General features: G+C 47.1%; 2 protein-coding genes across 2 annotated transcripts; both read right to left on the reverse strand.

Moving 5' to 3' along the window:
- Window positions 1-1718: 1718 nt before the first annotated feature.
- On the reverse strand, window positions 1719-8944 carry CDIPT (CDP-diacylglycerol--inositol 3-phosphatidyltransferase). The gene is made up of 6 exons (XM_035136606.3): window positions 8657-8944; window positions 7383-7517; window positions 6453-6606; window positions 6060-6141; window positions 3950-4031; window positions 1719-3850 (listed from the first exon to the last, which is right to left on the reverse strand). Exons 1-6 carry the CDS (start codon window positions 8697-8699, stop codon window positions 3696-3698), a joined length of 651 nt encoding a protein of 216 aa, XP_034992497.2. The 5' UTR covers window positions 8700-8944; the 3' UTR covers window positions 1719-3695.
- Window positions 8945-10566: 1622 nt separating this feature from the next.
- On the reverse strand, window positions 10567-18128 carry LOC118095513 (uncharacterized). The gene is made up of 7 exons (XM_088655679.1): window positions 17892-18128; window positions 16686-16872; window positions 15454-15535; window positions 15116-15194; window positions 13595-13672; window positions 12186-12311; window positions 10567-10837 (listed from the first exon to the last, which is right to left on the reverse strand). The coding sequence occupies exons 1-7, from the start codon at window positions 18060-18062 to the stop codon at window positions 10706-10708; spliced, it is 855 nt and encodes a 284-aa protein (XP_088511805.1). The 5' UTR covers window positions 18063-18128; the 3' UTR covers window positions 10567-10705.
- Window positions 18129-18972: the final 844 nt, after the last annotated feature.

Genomic DNA, 18972 nt, shown 5'->3' on the forward strand with positions numbered 1-18972 from the left:
CCTGCAGCCGCCATCCTGTAGCAGCTAACTCCAAGTGACCTGCTAAGTAGAATCGATTGCTGATCTGAGACTTCAGGTCAAAGTTGGGGTCCACAATGCAATCTGAAAGGAGAGAGGTTCCGTTGTGGCGGATGTTCTCTCAAAGCTACCTTACCCATTGCCCCTTCCCACCCACCCACCCCCGGTCTGCAAAATAATGTTGCCTTGTCTTCCGCTCACAACCATGCTTTAAACCACCACCAGACCCTGGGGCACAGGAGAGGGTGGGGCACGAAGGGGAGGTTAAAAGCCGTATTTGAGGAGGCGCATATGGAACCATGGGAGAGACTGTTGGGGGGAGGGGTTTTACATTTACACGTATCCGTTATTGAATGAAAAACCACATAACCTATATCTTTGACATGATGCTTGATAGATGTTTTCATATTTGGGGTGGGGAGAAATTTTGGATGCTGAAGAATGAAGTTTGCTTTGCTATTATACAATTCGGGGCAGGGTGAGGTTTTTAGGGGGGAAAGAACAAGAGGGAGATTTTATTTTGTACTGTATTTCCTTTCCCCCCTGTTTTTGAGACGTAGTTTAGTTTTTCACTTCGTGGAGCACTAAGCGTGCCTTCATATGTAGCAGCGTTGAGGAGGGAACAGGAAACGTCATAGCCTGACACTTCCTATCCCTCTGCAACTCTGTCTCAGTGAAAATATAAATTTCCACCATCTTTCCTGATGGGGAGATGCGGAAGCAGGTCTATTTCCGCAAGGAAAACCAATTTCAATCATGCCATCATTCCAAAAAACAAACCACAGTTCATTGTTTTCCATATAGCGCTCGTAACATAGTGTTGAGCAAAAATGGGTAAACGCTTTTATTCACTAGATTTGCTTATTTTGTAACTTATTTGTTACTGTTCATTTTTCTGCTCGGTTCTGCATTATTTGTGCCTGCTAATTAAGATTATATTAAAAACAGGAAAGTGTGGGGGTCTTCCTGAGTCTGGGACCAATCAAATCCTTTCATAAGATTCAGAATTTTGTTTTGGTTTTTTTGTGTGTGTGTGGGGTGGGGGTGGGGAATTCCAAGAAATATTACAAATCCTATTATCGGTTTGTATAAAGAAATGGTGGGCGGGGTGGGGCGGGAGAAAGTCAAATTATAAACTGCTACAGATTTTTGTATCAACGCATGAATCGAGTAAATAAACTCAGATGCATGAAGGCCGCGTTTCTGTCCCTCTTTCCTGCAAAGCTTTTGTGTTTGTGCCAATTCCCTGCCCAATGAGAAAACTCACAAGGAAAACTGAATTTAATTCAGGGTGGTCCAAAACGTAGCACTCGATGTCTTTTCTCTGCAACATTTGAACACACCCTGCCACAAGCCCTTGCGCTGCCTTCCCAAAGCCAGGTAAGGAGGCACTGGGCTTTGTGAAGGAGGGACGAGACTCTGGCAGCATTTGAGAGCCTCCTGCCTCCTTCCCAAAGGCTCCAACTGCCCACATGATCAAGAGTGTGCAATTTGATCAACCTCATCCGTGAGATTAGGATCCAGGACCAAATCTTAACATACAGAGCACTGTGAGCCCTTGACCATATTGACTCTCTCAACCCTTTCAGAATGCAGTTAAATTCAGAGCTAGGAACCGTGGCTGAGCAACCCGCCCCCAACAACCCAGCTATTCTTCAAGATCCTTATATAAAAACAAATTAAAAACACACACAATCAGCTGGTTACACAGTTTTCTTTATTACAGCAACTCCCACTCCGTGGAGAGAGGGGGGTGTCTTATTGCACCAAGTCTTAATTTTTAAAAACCTACATACAAATTATACGCCACTGGGGGTTGTGAGGGTGTGGCAGTGACGCTGCGAAGGAGAGGAGAGGACATGGCAAGGTAACAACTGCTCCCCATCCGGCAGGAGACGGCGTGCGACAATCCACAGAAGCAATAATTACCCTCAGCTCCTGTGTGTCCCTCTGCCCCACCGCACCATTTGGATGAGGGAAGTTTCTAGCAAATAATAATCTAGTTTGGCTCAATATATGAAAACCTGGGGCAGGTCACCTGACGTTGGTTTGCTCCAATACAGCTGCCAAGTCACTTCAGGGCTTTAATGGGGTTTTTCTAAGATGGCCGCCAAATCCCACCTCCACAGTCTCCTTCATCAGTCACCTCTATCTCCTCTTGTCAAAAGGAAGAACTGGCTTTTGTGGGGAGCTGAGAGAAGGAAGCTTTAAAGTGGATGTCAGGAACCTTTAGCCCTCCAGATGATGCTGAACTACAACTCCCATAATCCCAGGTCACTAGTCATGCTTGCTGGGACTGATGGGAGTTGTAGTTCAGCAACATCTGGAAGGCCAAAGGTTCCCTACTTAGCCTTAAACTATAGGAGCGGCTAGGATGGCTACCATGTCGCTGTAAACCTAGCCATCACTGATAACAACAAAAATTCACATGGAGGAAAACAGAACTGTGATGTGATATGGCAACTTATGCTCATGCACAAATGATTGAGGAAAGGGAAGAGAGGAAGACAGGTGTACAAGGACAGGACCCAGAATATCTCAGGGAACTACCAAGAGCTCAGAAATAGGGCGAGAAACCCACAAATAATTGCTCTGCCTTCAGAGGAAGAAAGGATGGAGAAGCCAGACTGGGCAAGATGGCTGCTAAAGCTGCCCAATGTTTACCACACATTCGAATTCTACTGCACCCTTTCAAAATTGCACATGCATGATTGAGGGGGAAAGAACAGCCAATCTCAACTAGGGTCAGTCCGAAATTGTGTGGGGAAAGTTGTGTGAAGAAACAGTGGGGCAAGTTAATATTCAATAGCAATGCTACAAAATGGCTCCTCTATGCCCTGTGCTCTTCCAGGGTATTTAGAAGCCTACAGTTCCATGTAGCAAAAACAGCCAACAACAGCAGAAAAATGAATGCAGATCCTCTCACAAGCAAAGCATTGTGAGGAGAAGAGAATTTGGGAGCAGGATCCAAATGGCTGTTTATGGCCAAGCATGTCTAAGCAACATGGACTATTGGCTAGAGTAGATGCAGAAATTTACAGCCAGAGATAATCTTAAGATGGATAATACTGCACACAGACCTCAAGCCTCAATGGGGCTTCTATCCTAAGAACCTAGGATAATCATTTTCAAATGCTCTTCTTAGTATAATCCAAATCAAATGGCCACCAACTGGCCAATTCATTGGCTGCCCAGGCCTACATATACTTGGGAATTTTGGGAACGATATGGCCTCCTAACTCAAGAGCAATACTCCCATGCACTTTTGGGAAATGAAAAGGTACTTCTCTTGTGGCTGAATTTTGTCCCACCCCGCCCAAGTATACAGCAAGTTTTGAAGCACGGAACCAAAAAGCCCCAAACGGAGGTCTATTTAGCTGCCCTCAAAATGGTCGATCGAATCCCTCCTTTTCAGCCCACAGGCAAAGTCAATATTCCTCCCTACCAGCCAATCTTCTCCTAAGTGCAAAGCATCATGGGGAATGCAGGAGGGAGCCGGGAGGAGCAGGACGTGTTCCTATCATCCTATACATTCGTGGGAAGGTGGGGTCATCGCATCAAGCAAGAGCTGTGCACATGGGGTGGCTAACCCCGTCAGGGCGAGGGATGGTGAGCTGGTCCCACTGCAAGCATGAAGGGGAGTGATGCTTCTGCCCCTCCGCTGGGGTCTTTCGATGCTACTTCTTCCTCTTGGCGCGTTCCGCGACGTCCAGAGCAGCCATATTGCACGAGGCGCAGATCAGGTGGACCAGGCTGATGAGGCTCTTGGCGATGGCGATGGGGGCAGAAACCCACAGGACTAGGCGGTAGAGACCAGCCTGTCCGGGCAGGACTGGGAAAAGAAAAAGGGGGTGGGGGTGGGGGTAAGGAAGGAGTCCTTTGAAATGCCCTACGACCCCTAGGCACCGTCCCTCTGGTTTAGAATACTCACTTTCTGGTCCTTCCCCAAAACACAGCAAATACAGCATACAGTAGAAGAGCTCGTTCCCAGCGCACATGATGAAGAGGACAGTCTGGAAGGAGGAGGAGGAGGAGGAGAAACCATGTCAAACCAGGCCAGAGAAAAGAGAGCAAAGAGAAGCTTTCTGAGTTGTTCCGAAGGGTGTGTCCACTGCCCACATAAGAATGTCAGCTCTGTTTGGTTGCTAGTTTATTCAAAAACGTGTGCAGGCTGCAATCGGCGCCGCTAAATCAGCTTACAAGCACGCAGTACAGCATCATGTACACACAGGTGAAACTCGGAAAATTAGAATATCGTTGAAAAGTGCATTTATTTCAGTAATGCAACTTATTATTTTTTATTTTTATTTTCATTTTTACAAATGCTTTCTTTTGGAAATTCCACAGCAATAAAACAGTTACAATAATACAAAAATAAACATCGCTATTACATTTCATTAATTACATTCCATTTATAATTGACCCGCCTAACGACAAATAATTACAATTACAACAAATAAAGGCTTGACATATCTTGCTTTGCATGTCATGCATCTATCTCATATATTGGTTTCACCTTTTAAGATGCATTGCTGAAATAAATGCACTTTTCAACGATATTCTAATTTTCTGAGTTTCACCTCTAAGTACTACTGGTACTACTAATACTACAGTCCAAGAGGGAAACAAAGTTAATGTAAGTAGCAGGCACATTATCCCAGTGGTCAGATACTCCCAACACTTTGCAGAAAAGGGCAGCCTTGGCCTGCTGTCTGATGACCAACAATGAAGGAGTCAGGTGGGTTCTCTAGGAAGAGACTTCTAATTGCTTTGATGCCATCACAGAGAAGTCCCTGATCATCAGAGGGATCATCAGGCAGCTCCAGATGTTTCTGGAGGAAATGGGTTATCTAGACATTTTCCAGCTTGGTTTCAGGCCTGGTTTGGGGAAGGAGGCTGTGTTTGATCAACTTCTGTTGTTTTTCCAGCTACAGCCATTTCTGGATAGAGATAGCCTGGCTACAGCAACACTAATAACCTTCCGACTAGATTACTGAAATGCACTTTTGTGGGGCTGCTGTTGAAGACAACTCAGAAACAACTTTGATTTCATTTTGGCACTAGCTTAAGACCTGGTTAATTTGCTCAGGCATTCTGGAATTGTTACCCATATCAACTTAATAGTGTAGCAACTGGCTCCTGTGTTTTAAGTTTATTTACTGTCTTTATCCACTCTTGATTTGCAACTGGGATTGCTTTAATGATCTGCGTATCCCGTCCTGAGATCATTTGATATAAAGTGCATTACAAACAAACAAGCAATCCTGGAACCAGGTGACTTAGGGCTTTAAAAGATCCAAAAATCAGGCCTTGAAACTGACTGGAAGCCAAAGGAGATGCTGCAGAATATGAAACACTCTCCCAAACTCTTTCCAAACTTTTAAAATATGATACAATGGCCACAAACCTCTTTGAGCAGACAGCTAAATCTGCAGAGGACCGAGTGGAATGTAAATCTGCCATAGTTCATTGCGTACTGCAGTGTATTTTTTAATGACATTGAATGGAACCTCCATTTCTGTTCATACTTTTCAAGAAGGCTTCCGAATACAAGATTTGGAGTGGAGAGTGGGGCAGAACTAGGAGAGAGGGACGGATCTCCCAATATAGATTGCGAGACACTCTGATGGTGGAGGGGAACGAGTGGGGCAGTATTTTGCCTTTGAGGAAATGTGATAGCAAGCGATATTTCTATTTTGATTCCAAGGGGAAAGGACCAGTAGGAAGCAACGAAAATAGAAAATTACTCAGGTACACCAGCCTTGCACCAACAATTCTGATTTCTTTTGCCTTTACTGAAAGATCTGGCCTTTTTTTTTTTTGGTAGCTTATCACACTACATTCCCCCCAATCTTCTTGCTTTATTTGTTTTGTCATTTGTTCAATAAAGCTTTTAAACACACTTTATAAAAAAAAGGGATGGGAGCCTGGAGAAATGTAGTAGGAACAGTTCAGAGAGAGGGAGAGAGAGTTCAGAGAGAAGGTGAGAGACAGTTCAGAGAGAGGGGGAGGGAGAGAGTTCTAAAGAAACTATCACTCACCCGGGAGCTGTAATACACCCGCAGGATTGGATTCCCTGACAAATCGATGGTCTTGTGGCTCTCCCCACCTTTTACCACGGTGCTGGTGGGACCAGAGAAGGTAGTTAAAATGGGAGCCAGGAGTGCTCAGCCTCTCTTCCACGCCTCTCTATCGCAGCAGGGGAGGCACCATAGCTGAGCGGCAGAGCATCTGGGTTGTTTGCAGAAGACCCCAGGTTCGGTCTCCAGCACCTCCAGACGGGCGATACGAAAGCCTCCCTTCCAGCCCGAGACCCTGCCGCGAGTCACAGCAGGCTAGGCTGAGCCAGACCTGGACATCATTGTCCAACATTGTACAAGGCAACTTCTGATGCCGCCATAGAGGGCAGAGTCCCTCCTTTCCCCAGCTGGTACCTGTGGAGATGGAGCCAATGGGAGGCAACGTCAAGGCTCATGCTGAGTTGGAACCAAAGGGCAGATTCAGGGTAGAGCATAGCGAGGTTCACCAGCAGGCACATGGTGGCGCAGCGGTCCGTCAACATGTCCAGCATGGCGCCAAAGCGGGTGCCTGGGAAGAACAGCACACATTAGAAGGGCAAGGGTGCCTGTAAACCAACGGGGAGGAAGCTATGCATACAGTAGAGACTGCAGCCACACGTAACCCGCAACCCATCAAAATTTTAATGCATATATTGTGGCTTGCTATGTGCTTGACAAGTTTTTGCTGCCCCAGGCAGGTGACGGATACAGGTGGCTGTGCTTCTGCTGTGAGGCCATGAGTTGTGTGGTCCAGGCAGGCACACCTGAAAATAACAGGTTTCGGTGTGCAGCTTACACAGATGGAAAGTCTTGTGAAATCTTCCCAACTCAGCAAGGAAAGCTCAATCTATTTGGACATGCTTCCTTTTGGCTACGCTTTGCACAAAGGAGCTAGGGGACAGACCCTCCTTCTTTGTGGCTGCTGCTGGCAGGGGAGGTTCAGGCAGACAGTGTTTTGTTGCAGCAGCAGCAGCAAAGTACAGATCTGAGGATGGGTAAGGCTGAGTGATAGTACTTTGCCTGCTGCCACCCAGTGAGCTCAAACCTGAACCAAGCTTTGAGCCGGGGACCTTGTATGTAGCTCATACTCTTAAGCAACACAGCAACCACAGTCTTCTTCTGAGGACAGAATGCAGCTCAGCAGTGGGAGACATGCTGCCCATACAGGAGGTTAAAAGCACCCCGGGAACTATAGTTTGCTGCTCACGAAGCCATGTGCTTTCCGTGTATGGCTCGTATGTGGCCATCTTGTAGCCCTCTCTGCCTTGAGGCACACATTGGAAGGCTTTGCAGGCTGAGCCTTACCTTGGTCCAGGGCCCGAGCCGCATAGCCATCGAAGGCATCAAGGAAACCGCTTAGGAGGTAAAAGAAGGATGCTATTATGTGGGAGGTTGGCATAAAATAGAATGCGATAAAAGCGAAGACTATGCGGGCGTAACCTGCAAAGGACAAGGAAGGAAAATGAGACACCGTCCTGGAATCTTTTAACCCCCCAAGCCCTGCAGCCCCTAGAAAACTGTGGAAATGGGTCAAGCAAATTCTAGTTGGTTCCCCTCCTTTGCTACCCACAACCCCACCTCCCCAGATATCTAGGCAAGAATCACTCAAAGATCAGAAACGTTTCCTTCAGGAGTGTTGAAGAGAAGGAGGAACAGACTCCCTATTTTTGAAACACCCTTTTCCTCTTCTGTTTTTGGCACTGAAAGCTACAATCAACTGTAAGAAATGAAAGGGTCCAGAATGAGCCTACAAGAGACAGGTGAGTCACTTGTCTGCCTGCCAGATCTGATCTGGAGGAGACAGGTCGGATGCTGCTGCTGCCTTCAGCTGCAGATTAACACTTGTGAAAATAACAGGGCAGAAAATAGATGGGAGTGTTGAAGCAGAAGGCCCGGAGGCAAGGCAAAGGAGGCGGGGAAGGGGCACTTCTCAGCTTTTACCAAGCGAGATCAGACCAAAGGTCGATCTAGTCCGGCATCGGCCTCCGGTTTTCCAGGATGCATTGGGGAAGTCTATAAACGGAGCATGAAGGCAAGGAGCCTTCACCCACCTGTGTCTGTCTCCCAGCACTGGGATTTGGAGCTCTACTGCTTCTGAACATCTTGAGAGGCCCAGAACTAGGTCATGATTGTCTCCAGAACTAGGGCCAGGCCTGTCCTCCCTAGAAGGGCATCACAGCACCCCACCCTAAGCAAGTTTACATAGAAGCGACTCCCCCTGTGCAGTTCAGCTGCATTCCCGGAGCTCATGGATTATACTGAACATTAGCCACAGCAGGGCTGCCTCATCGAGATTAATGGGCGTGACTAACGCAGGCCCCCATTCATTCCAATCGGTCTACCCATTCAGGATGCGAACACACACACCATCCATTTAAAGCATACTTAAAGCACATATGAATCCTGGGAACGGTGGTTTTGCGAGCGCTAAAAAGTCCGTGCCAGGTAAACTACACCTGTTCCCAGCATTTCGGGGAGGAGAAGCAGCGCGCTTTTAAGTGGATGGCGCGCACGCAGCCCGACGTGTTTCAGGATCGCAGCCTCCTTCTCTTCCCCGCCCGGCACCCCGGGGAACGTACCGATGAGGTTGGGGACGAAGAGGAAGATGTTTTCTTGCTTCATCTCGCGGCCAGCTGTTGCTCGGCAGCGGAACCTCCTTGCAAGCCCCGCTCCAGCCCCGGGATCCGATGCAACGCTCGGACAACGCAGCGCCCACCCGGTGCAGGAGCCCCTCGTATTCCGCCTACTCTTTCTTGTCCTCGCGACGGACTCGGAGACTCCCGCTCCCCGCTTTTTGCCTTCCTGTTTGGCCCAATGCACGCAGCTTCCCCCGGTTTCCGCAACCTTCAGCTACTCTGCTCAGGTTCGGAAGGGGAAATGTCTGCCTGTCTCTTTAAAAACTGCACTCCCGCCCCCTCCCCCGGGGAAGAGGGACATTTCGGAACGCCAATGGTTTCGTCTCCATACGCTCCCCCGCCGACTTTCGTTTTGGTGTAGTCCCACCAACAAGAAGCCAGGCTAGAAGGGCCACTTCTCCTCGTCTTCTTCCTGTGATTTATGGTTACTCCGCCCCTAGAGTAGTCGGAGGACCGAGGCTTCAGAAAAGCTCCATTTAGTAGTCGGGCGAACAGCCGCCGACACGGAGGTTGGCTTTGGAGCGCTTCCGGCTTCCCCTGGGGCGGCTCCTTCGGATCCTCCTGTATTTCCCCAAGCTAAAAGGCTCGCCAGATCCAGTGCTTTGTATCTTTGGTATAGTATTGATAGTAAGAATAGTAAGAATTGCTATATTGCTATACAGTACTGTACAGTACAAAAGTCTTTAGCAAGGAAGTGGCTAATATTCAGTATCTTGCAGTTGAAAGCAGAACTTTTACCTCGAGAGATCATATTTTTTCCTGTTTTGACAACTTAACAAACGTGTTTTTAATGAGTGGTTCTTCTTAACGGGAGTATGAAATAAATTTCGAAAACGTGTTTTAAATCGCTGGGCTTTCTAATCATTTCTTCTTTGGTCGATAAGAGTTTTATTTACAAGCTGCTGGGCGACTGAAGATGCCACAGGAAGGGGTAAAGAATCATCAGATAAAATATGGCTGATTTTCAAATTCCATAGTTTTTGCTTTAATGGAGGCTACTTTAACGTGGCTACTGGCACGCTTTGGTATTGTTACAGATTATGGGTAGGCACCTAGTTTTTATATCAGTATGCTGACCTTTCCCCAGGCTATGTATAAATTTAACAGTAAATTGCCCACTGATGGCACTACGTATACAGTGGTACCTCGGTTTTCTAACGTAACCCATTCTGGAAGACCATTTTGAGTTCTGAAAGTTCGAAAACCGAAAACTCAGTAGTCGGCAGCTAGGCCTCAGGATCTTGCACTCAGCAGAAGCCGCGTGGCATGTTCAACTTCCGATGCGTGTTTGAAAACCAAAGCGTTTACTTGTGGGTTTACGGTGTTCAAAAACTGAAATGTTCATCGAGATGTTTGAAAACCAAGGTACCACTGTATATGTGTGTGTGTGTGTGTGTGTATCACAACCATGGGTCCAGCTAGGATTCGAGTCCAAGTCCAGCACTCAGTCCATTACACCACAGCACCTCATGCTTGCTAATCTGTGAACTGATATGCAGGCTTTACAGTATATGAATTCACTCATGTATATGCAACGGCCAGGGTTTTCACTTGTTTGTTCATTTGCATTTTATTTAAATATCTTTTTGGAAGAGGTGGCAGTGCCAGCTGCTTTGAATGGTTCTTCAATCCCTTCATGGACAGAACCTGATGTTTACCCAGAATGCATCTTATGGCAATTGACCCAGCATGCTTTGCAGCTTTCCTCCCCTTCCCAATCCTGCTTGCTGTGATTATTGCAAGGATAGCCAACCTGGTGCCCTTCAGATTATGACTCCCAACAGCCCCAGTCAGCATGGCCAATGGCCAGGGGTGGTGGGAACCATAGCTGACCAACATCTGGAGGGTGCCATGTTGGCTCTCTCCGATGGAATGGGCGAGAGATGCAATGTCCTTTCCCCCTCCAGATCCTGGAGGGAAATGGGAGAGGGGTTCAAGCGGAGTGTTTATTATTCTCTCTTGTGAATACAAGTGGGTCTGGAGCCAGGTTGATCAGGTGTCCTCGGACGAAGCCTCTGGCTGGTCGGTGTCGCTGTCCAAATTCTCTGGCTGAGGCTGATCCCTGCGCCGAGACACTTTGCTCAGGAACTTGTCACCCTGGCGGGACGGGCAGCAGATCAGGGGCTGTATAGTGCAGGGAAGGAAGAAAATGAGAAGCAAAACACGGTTTCCAAGCACCTCCACCAACACCCTGACACTGAAAAAGTCTGTTTCCTACTTGGCATAGAATGTGGCTGTGATTATACCAAGGAATGTGATGACTTGGTCCAAAGGTAGGTCCTGCTGGAAGTGTGGTGTTAGGTTGCCACCCTCCCAGACGGAAACAGACCTTGCTCTTTTACACGTTTCATATATTCATTGAAACACATCCAAAATTAAAGTCATCCCTGACAACACAACTTCCCCCAAAGTTGGCACACACACACACCCAGCCATGCTAGTATAAAACCCGTGACTGGAGTGTGGTGACGCTAAACGTTTCAGAATTTCTGAAGGTAAGAAAAATGGAGTGTTCTATATAGTCCCACACATGAGGGAAATCCTCTTCTTTCTCTCTCCCTCAGCCTGGATGTGGGCAGGAGTTACAGCTGATACTTGGGTGCATTCTGCACAGGTTGGGTTGAGGACAGGAAAAAGAGGGGGAGGCTCCACAGAAGAAGAGATTGTGGCTTGCAGGTGTGCAAAGACCCACATCTGCTGAAATTCTTGCTTTTGCATAACTATGAAGTATGGCAACCAGTGTGTTGGACTAGGGAGAGCTGGGTTCACATCCACAACAAGGCATGATGCTTGCAGGATGACCTGGAGGCCAGTAACAGTTGCTGTCGGCATAGCCTACTTCGCAGGGTTGTTCTGGGGATGAAATGGGAAAACCCTAGATTTGCATCTATAAGTGGAACATTCTGCAGCTTGCAGAAAAGATCCACTGGTGTCGCTATGTGATTGCCTCCTAAACTATCAAGCAATTCTTCACAGCTTTAAGTTTGTTAGTGGATGGGGCCTGGCAGGCTGTCCTCCCTCCCTCCCTCCCTCCCTCCCTCTTTGTCTCCTGTCCAGTCTCTCTTTGTCTGCTTAGAAAAGCAGAGATCAGCCGATGACAATGTTCCCATCAGTGTATTCCTACGCCAGGAAAAGCAGTACCAGTAGATTTGTAAGTCCTTGTAGTGTAACAGTTAGACTTTAAAGTATTGGACTAGGACCTGGGAGAGCAAGGTTCAAATCCCGACTCAGCCAATGAAGCTCACTGGGCGATCTTGGGCCAGTCACTGCCTCTCAGTCTAGCCTACCTCACAGGGTTGCTGTGAGGGAGGGGGGAAATGGGAGGGAAGAACCAAGTACACCCCCTTGAGCTGCTTGGGGGGGGGGGGGAGATTGTACATAAATGTAATAAATAAACAAATCCTGCTCCTCTTGCCTCTACCACCTGTCCTCTCCAATTTTCCCTGGTGCCTTATGCCCTGAGAGTCAATACCTGGATGGTGCTGAGGTCCTGCTCAGATACTAGGGGAGAAAGCCCCTCCACGCCAGCCGAGGGGGACCGTCGGGGCCGGCGCTGGGTCACATACCCCATCTGATCTTCCAGAAGCACTGTCTCCACCTGATAAGGGAAGGAAGCAAATAGGACAGAGGAAATGTCTGGGCATCTTCAAAGCCATTTTTCAGTCTTGGGAGTCCAAGCCCACATTTCCAGCAAACATAGCCCTAGTAGTAGGGTTTGCAGCAAAAACAACAGAAGGCCTTGTGGCACTTCTAAGACAGACGGATTCATTACCACATCAGTTTTCACAGACTAGGGCTGACTTGATCAGATGCAGGAGGAGCTGTCCTCAGCTGGCAGGTTAGGCACACACAAACACACAAGTACAGAGGGGAATACAACCCCCCCCCCATTTAGGGATGGGACTCAAAAGCAATTAAATGGAAGAGGTAGGGCCTGTCGTTGTCACATTATATTTCTGTCTGTCTTCTGAGGATACATTTCCTGCATTTGGTATAGTGGTTGCTAGTTCACAAAAGCTGATGCCACAAAATTCAGGCTTTAAAGTACCACACAAGACCCCCTCTTTTTCTTTAGTGGGAGCCACAGAAGGGCAGTGCCACTGAGCACATGCAGAATCTCTCGCTCACAAGTTAGTGACTACAGGCAGCTTCCCAGATTCCTTAGGAAAAATAGGTTCCCAGGCCAGAACTCTGGCACCTTCTAATTTAGAAATGAAAGGGGGGCAGATGAGCCATGCTTGGTCCTTATCGGCCCCTGTTGGCAGCCACCTCTGTAGCCAGGAAACTTGAAAACTCCTCAATAGTCTGCCAGCATGTCATAAATCTGCAGTTTGGGTGGTTTGTCAATAGAAGCTGAGACCTGTCAAATGGAGGTCTTTTGAGTATCAAAGTGGGGAGGTTTAAGCAGGGGCAAGAATAATGTATCCCAGGGGGGAAAGGAGACAGGGTAGATACAATATCTAAAGGGATGGTTAAATGTGTCAGGAATATGAGTGACAGAATGGAGACAGGCAATTCACAAAGTGTCGTGACTGATAAGTTAGAAACCATGCAAATTACACATGCCCCAGTTTCACTGGGCAGCCCCTCCCTCTACGACTTTTTGTGTCTTTCTTGCCAAGGTGGCTGGACGCAAGTTTCAAAAGTAGCTCCCCACTTTGTCTGGGGCCCGTCTTCTTCTTTCTGTTGTGGGAGGGGGAGATCCTGTTGCAACTGATCCATAAAGATCAGGCTCAGCACCCAGCCTTGCTTTCTTATATGTGATTAATGTCTCCATTTATTTCTCTGACCAACAGCAGACCTCAAGGGATCCAAAGTCGCTCTGCAAAAGCCAACCCCGATTTCTATAACGATACGAAACAGCGGTTTGAGGGCACGTACTTGCTTATGGCGTGAGGGGTTTCGCCCTCGAATCTGCAGAGACAGACCCTCCTCTTCCTCTGTGCAGCCCTCATCCTGCTGTGGGAGAAAAGGGAAGGATGGAAGGGGGGACCCAGGAGCTGCGCAGGGCTCAGGGCCCACTGCTGACGCTTCCCTTTATTATTAACAGTGATAATTAAATCTATATACCACTCTCCATCCAAAGATTCTATGATTCTAAGATCACAGGGCAGTTTGCAGCATAAAATACAAAAGGAAACACAAAATACGTATCACAACAAAAGGGGGGGGGGAAGCCAGTCACCCCATCCTGCAAACGCATTTAAAAGGCCATAGACTGTTTACTCAGCCAAATGCCTGGTTCTATAGAGTTACTACATAACACAGGTGAGAGACGCGTACGCTCTGCTGCCACCTGGCCCCTGGCACTTTTCTGGCCTCTGCCCTCCTTTGGTTCCCTGTTCTGTTTTTTTTTCAGGACAACTAGATCTGGAAATCTCCGTTTAAATTTGAGAATACCAACAACTGCTCTGTGGGGAGGGTTTTTAGGAAGGCAGACAGGGGAAAAAAAAGAGAACCCAGAGCTTGCTCCTGTGGCACCGGGACCGTCCTCTCCCCTCACAGAGACATCGACCACATCACCATCCTCTTTTTTTAATGCTAATTTCTGTCAAGAACACAGCTGAGGAGCAAATGGTTAAATTGCGCCTCCCCATCTGCTGTGCTCATAATGGTAATATAAGCACCTCCCAACAGTACATTAAAAAAAAAATTCTGACATGACTGCAAGCATGGGTGTAGCCAGGGTTTTTGTTAGGGAGGGGCAGACCTCTTGTTAGGTGGGGGGCAGAACCTCAGTTTGCTATGTATTTTTATTGATTGTGGGGGGGCAGCTGCCCCTCCATGCCGCCCTTCGGCTATGCCCATGGCTGCAAGCCTATACCCTCGGCTTCAAAGCTGTATTGCATGTTGTGCGGAATCCGCCTGATGATCGTCTTCCAAAGCAACTACGTACTCTATTCCGAACTTAAAAATGGAAAGCGTAATGCTGGTGGTCAACAAAAGAGGTTTAAAGACTGTCTCAAGGCAAATCTAAAAAAATGTAGTATAAACACTGACAACTGGCCTGCGAGCGCTCCAGTCGGAGAACAGCCTTTACCAAAGGTGTCATGGGCTTTGAAGACACTCGATCTCAGGACGCAAGGGAGAAATGTGCTAAGAGGAAGGCACGCTTGGCAAATCCACACCGTGATCAACTCCCACAATGTCCCCACTGTGGAAGGACGTGTGGATCCAGAATTGGCCTCCACAGTCACTTACGGACCCTTTGTTAAAACCGTGTTTATGGAAGACAATCTTACTCGGATACAAAGAACAACAAGAAGAAGCATCTCACATGCGCCAAATGCCTTCCTCTCATCAGAGGGCAGATTACAACCAGACCCTGCTCATCAGATATTGGGGGGGGGAGCCCCCACAAAACGTTTAGGTTGAAGACCATAGGGGACGCATATCACTCACTGTTTCACAGGCACAAGAGGATATGAAGCACCGGAAGTCATGACCCCCTCCTTGAAGGCCATCATCGCTAAGGTCTGGTCTGGAAAGAGGAGCATAAAAATAAAAGCATATATATATATATATATATATATAAGTGTGGAATTATAGAGTTGGAAAGGACCCTGAGGATCATCTAGTCCAACCCCCTGCAATGCAGGAATATGCAGCCATTCCATACGGGGATTGAACCTGCAACCTTGGCGTTATCAGCACCACGTTCTCCCCAATGTTATGATAATGGGTTTGCCCCAAGAGGGCTTCCTACTCCCCCAACTAGCTCCTCCCACAAAATCACTCACGGACAGGTGAATTCAGAGCATGGGCTGGGTTCTCGTCTGGCTGGGAATCCTGGCTTGCACTTCAGAACAGGGTGCAGGAGTGCTGCAAGGCAGGAGGAAGGGGGGGGGCTTTCTTTAATGATTTATATACCCTGCACCTTCAACACAAATGTACATGTGCAGAGCTGCTGGCAGTAAGAAGCAAAAGTAAAAATAAAATAAAATAAAGATAGCAATTTATTAAATTTATTATTTTATTATATTATTATTACCCACAAGTTATTACAGCAAACTAAACCAGCAGCAGCCCATTGAAGGAGAGAGTAAAATTGAACTCCACTAAATTAAAAATGCCAACATTAGCAATTCTTTAAAAAGAAACCCGGGAAAACAGAAATAATACTTCTGCTAGGTCCTAAATGGTAGGACCCACCATATTCGCTTGACTGTATTTAATTTTAACATTTTGATATTGTATTTCTAAAGCTCTTGTAACCTGCCTTGGAATAGCATGGTGAAGTGCAGAAATATGTATATACATAAGGGTCTGACTCTTCTGTTTCAAGTGTATCTGAAGAAGTGTGCATGCACACGAAAGCTCATACCAAAATAAAAACTTAGTTGGTCTTTAAGGTGCTACTGAAGGAATTTTTTATTTTGCAGAAATATGGTGAGCAAAAATAATTCTAGTAACAAGAGTTCCAGGCAGGCCTCCTCGGGGGGAGTACAGTGGTACCTCGGTTTACGAACTTAATCCGTTCTGGAAATCTGTTCTTAAACTGAGGTGCACTTTCCCTAATGAGGCCTCCCGCCGCTGGTGCCCTTCCGCTGTTCGGAGTCCGTTCTCAGACCGAGGTAAAGTTCTCAAACTGGGACACTACTTCCGGTTTTGCAGAGTTCGTAAACTGAATCATTCGTAAACAGGACTGTTTTTAAACTGAGGTACCACCGTATATGCCACAGTTGAGGGGCCACCCATGAAAAGGCTCTGTTGCTCCATTCACCGTGCCACACGTCATCTGAACCTTGCCTACTCTCTCTCAGTAGCCCCGCCCATTCTTATGGAGGCCACACCCACTGAATTCTTAGCTTCACGCAGAACCTGAAGTAGGTGAAGATATGGGGGTCAGTGGGTGTGACCCCCATAATGAGCGGGCCTACTGAGGGAGTAGGCAGGATCCAGATGGACAGCGACAGACAGCGGGTGTCCAAACAGAAAACAAACTCCCAGCAACAGGGATATTGATACTGACCATTTTCTGTACGTCGGATGATGGTGCAGAATTCGGAATAGGGTAGCGGGGGCTCTGTCAGGAGCTGGAAGAGCCCTTGGTAGTCAGGGGGGTTCAGGAACCCCAAAAGTCGCTCAGCCAACCCCCGTGCTGCCATGTAGCTCAGCCTGGCCTGGCCCAGGGACTGCTCTGCATGGAAACAAGCAAGCTGGAGAGAAGGCAGAAGGGGACAAGTCACGGCTATGCAGGCTTTGAGCCCCACACAATTGTCTCTAGAAGCCATGCCAGGCCCCAGATCCAAAAGATTCCTACATAAAATTGCTATAAAAAGAGCTCATTTTTATCACTCTTAACTGTGCCATGGGTCTTTTATAAATGACAACAATTTTATTGATTTGTTTTTAAATCTTACGTACTGATTTATTTACAAATCTTACATATCTTTTCATTTATAAGCTTACAAATCTCAAAGAAGTTCACAATACGCAAAAACCATTAAACCCCCAAAATAACCACTGAAACGTCAACATACTCGTATAATTACAGCAACTCCAACAGCCTGAACAACAACAACGAAAACCAAAACAGTCAGGAAATGCCCAAGAAAAAGGACAGGTCTTTAACTGTCTGTGAAATCACCCTGTTGTTGGGTGCTTGCCTGATCTCCTTCCACAAAATGGGTGACACAGCCCTTTGACACCGGCAGCAAAAGTGTAAAGGCTGGTTGTTACACACCTGTTACAGTGGCTGTGTACACACACCTTACATTTAAAGTGCATTACTTCCCCCAATGAACCCTGAAGTTTGTTAAGTGTTCAGGGCATTGGATGGAGCCAATGTTAGAATGTGGGGGGCAGGGGGCGGGATCAGGGTTCAAATCATCCCTCAGCCCAAGGTTGGGTGACTTGGGCTAGAAACTATCCTTCAGCCAGGCTTCTCAAACTCGCCCCTCCAGATGTTTTTGGTGTACAACTCCCATGATGCCTAGCTAGCAGGACCAGCGGGATCAGGGATGATGGGAATTGTAGTCTCAAAACATCTGGAGGGACGAGTTTGAGGAAACCTGCTTCAGCCTAATTCCACACACACACACACCCGTGCACCCTTTTAAACTAGTGTACTCCCTGTGTGCAAAGGCTGAGAAATGATATTGGGAGTTTTGAGCAAGAGAATTATTTCTCCCATTCAGTCTAATACTGGTCATTGCTAGAGCCTGGACTCGAGTACCTGAGCAGACTTTTGCGCTTCCACAGAAGCCTGGACCATTTTGGCAGTGCCGGCCACAGTGTTCACCAAGTACTCAGCCATTGCTTCCGATATTCTGGGTGCAAAGCCCGTTGGGGCAGCCTTGTTGTCCCGAGGAGGACTGTTTTTGGGGGTTTGACAGCTCTCTTCCATTTCGGATCTAAGAAAGAGAAAGATGGACACTGGGCAGAGAACGGAACGTGTAATTGGCGTTAAAAAGAAGTAGGAGCAAACAGCCAGCGACTGAAAGAATCCATTTCAGAAGCAGTTGTTGGGCCATGAGGCTTCTATCCAGAGCACAAACCGGAGCCATTTCTCTTTCTCTCTACTGGGCCTGAAGAAGATGGTTCTGAGCTAGAGTATATTTTATCTCTCACTGAATTGCCGGAACACATGATTTTGAACTTGAGACATGTATTCACAGCATGCATCGCTAATACTAATACTATGGGAAGATCAGCACAGTGTTAGTGGTTAGAGGGTTGGACTAGGACCTGGGTTCAAATCCCCACTCAGCCATGAAGGTCACTGGGTAACTTTGGGCCAACCACTGCCTCTCAGCCTATCTTGCCTTACAAGATTGTTTTGGGGATTAAATGGGGTCAGCGGAAACCATGTACACTACCTTGAGTTCCTTGGAGAAGTGAGATATAAATGCAATGAACTAAATAAAATAAAATAAAAGATGAGCACATTGCTTGCCATTTATTCTCACATGAATCTCTCCAGTGACTGAGATCATTTAAGGAGGCCCAAGGGCCAGGCTGAGGACTTTCATCTTACCAGCAATGGGGGCTTTCTGACTAGAGACATTTCAATTATGTTAATCCTCGCTTTTCTGTTTGCTGAAAAATTCAACTTTTAAACACCAGGTAAAGATTAGCTTGTTTCCTCAGGCACTTTCATGGCTTTTGAAATGGCTTTGAGAAATTCACCCCTGCAAGTGTACTCCATTGTCTTTTGAGATGGATGGATGCCAACCAACCACAACCGTGAGAGATCCAGCCACTCTAATCTGTTCCCATCTGGGGCTGGTTGAAGACATAATTTGCCATTTAGTTAT

The sequence above is a fragment of the Zootoca vivipara genome, chromosome 12 (genome assembly GCF_965207765.1).
Source record: "Zootoca vivipara chromosome 12, rZooViv2.hap1.1, whole genome shotgun sequence".
In the NCBI taxonomy this organism is placed as follows: Eukaryota; Metazoa; Chordata; class Lepidosauria; order Squamata; family Lacertidae; genus Zootoca; species Zootoca vivipara.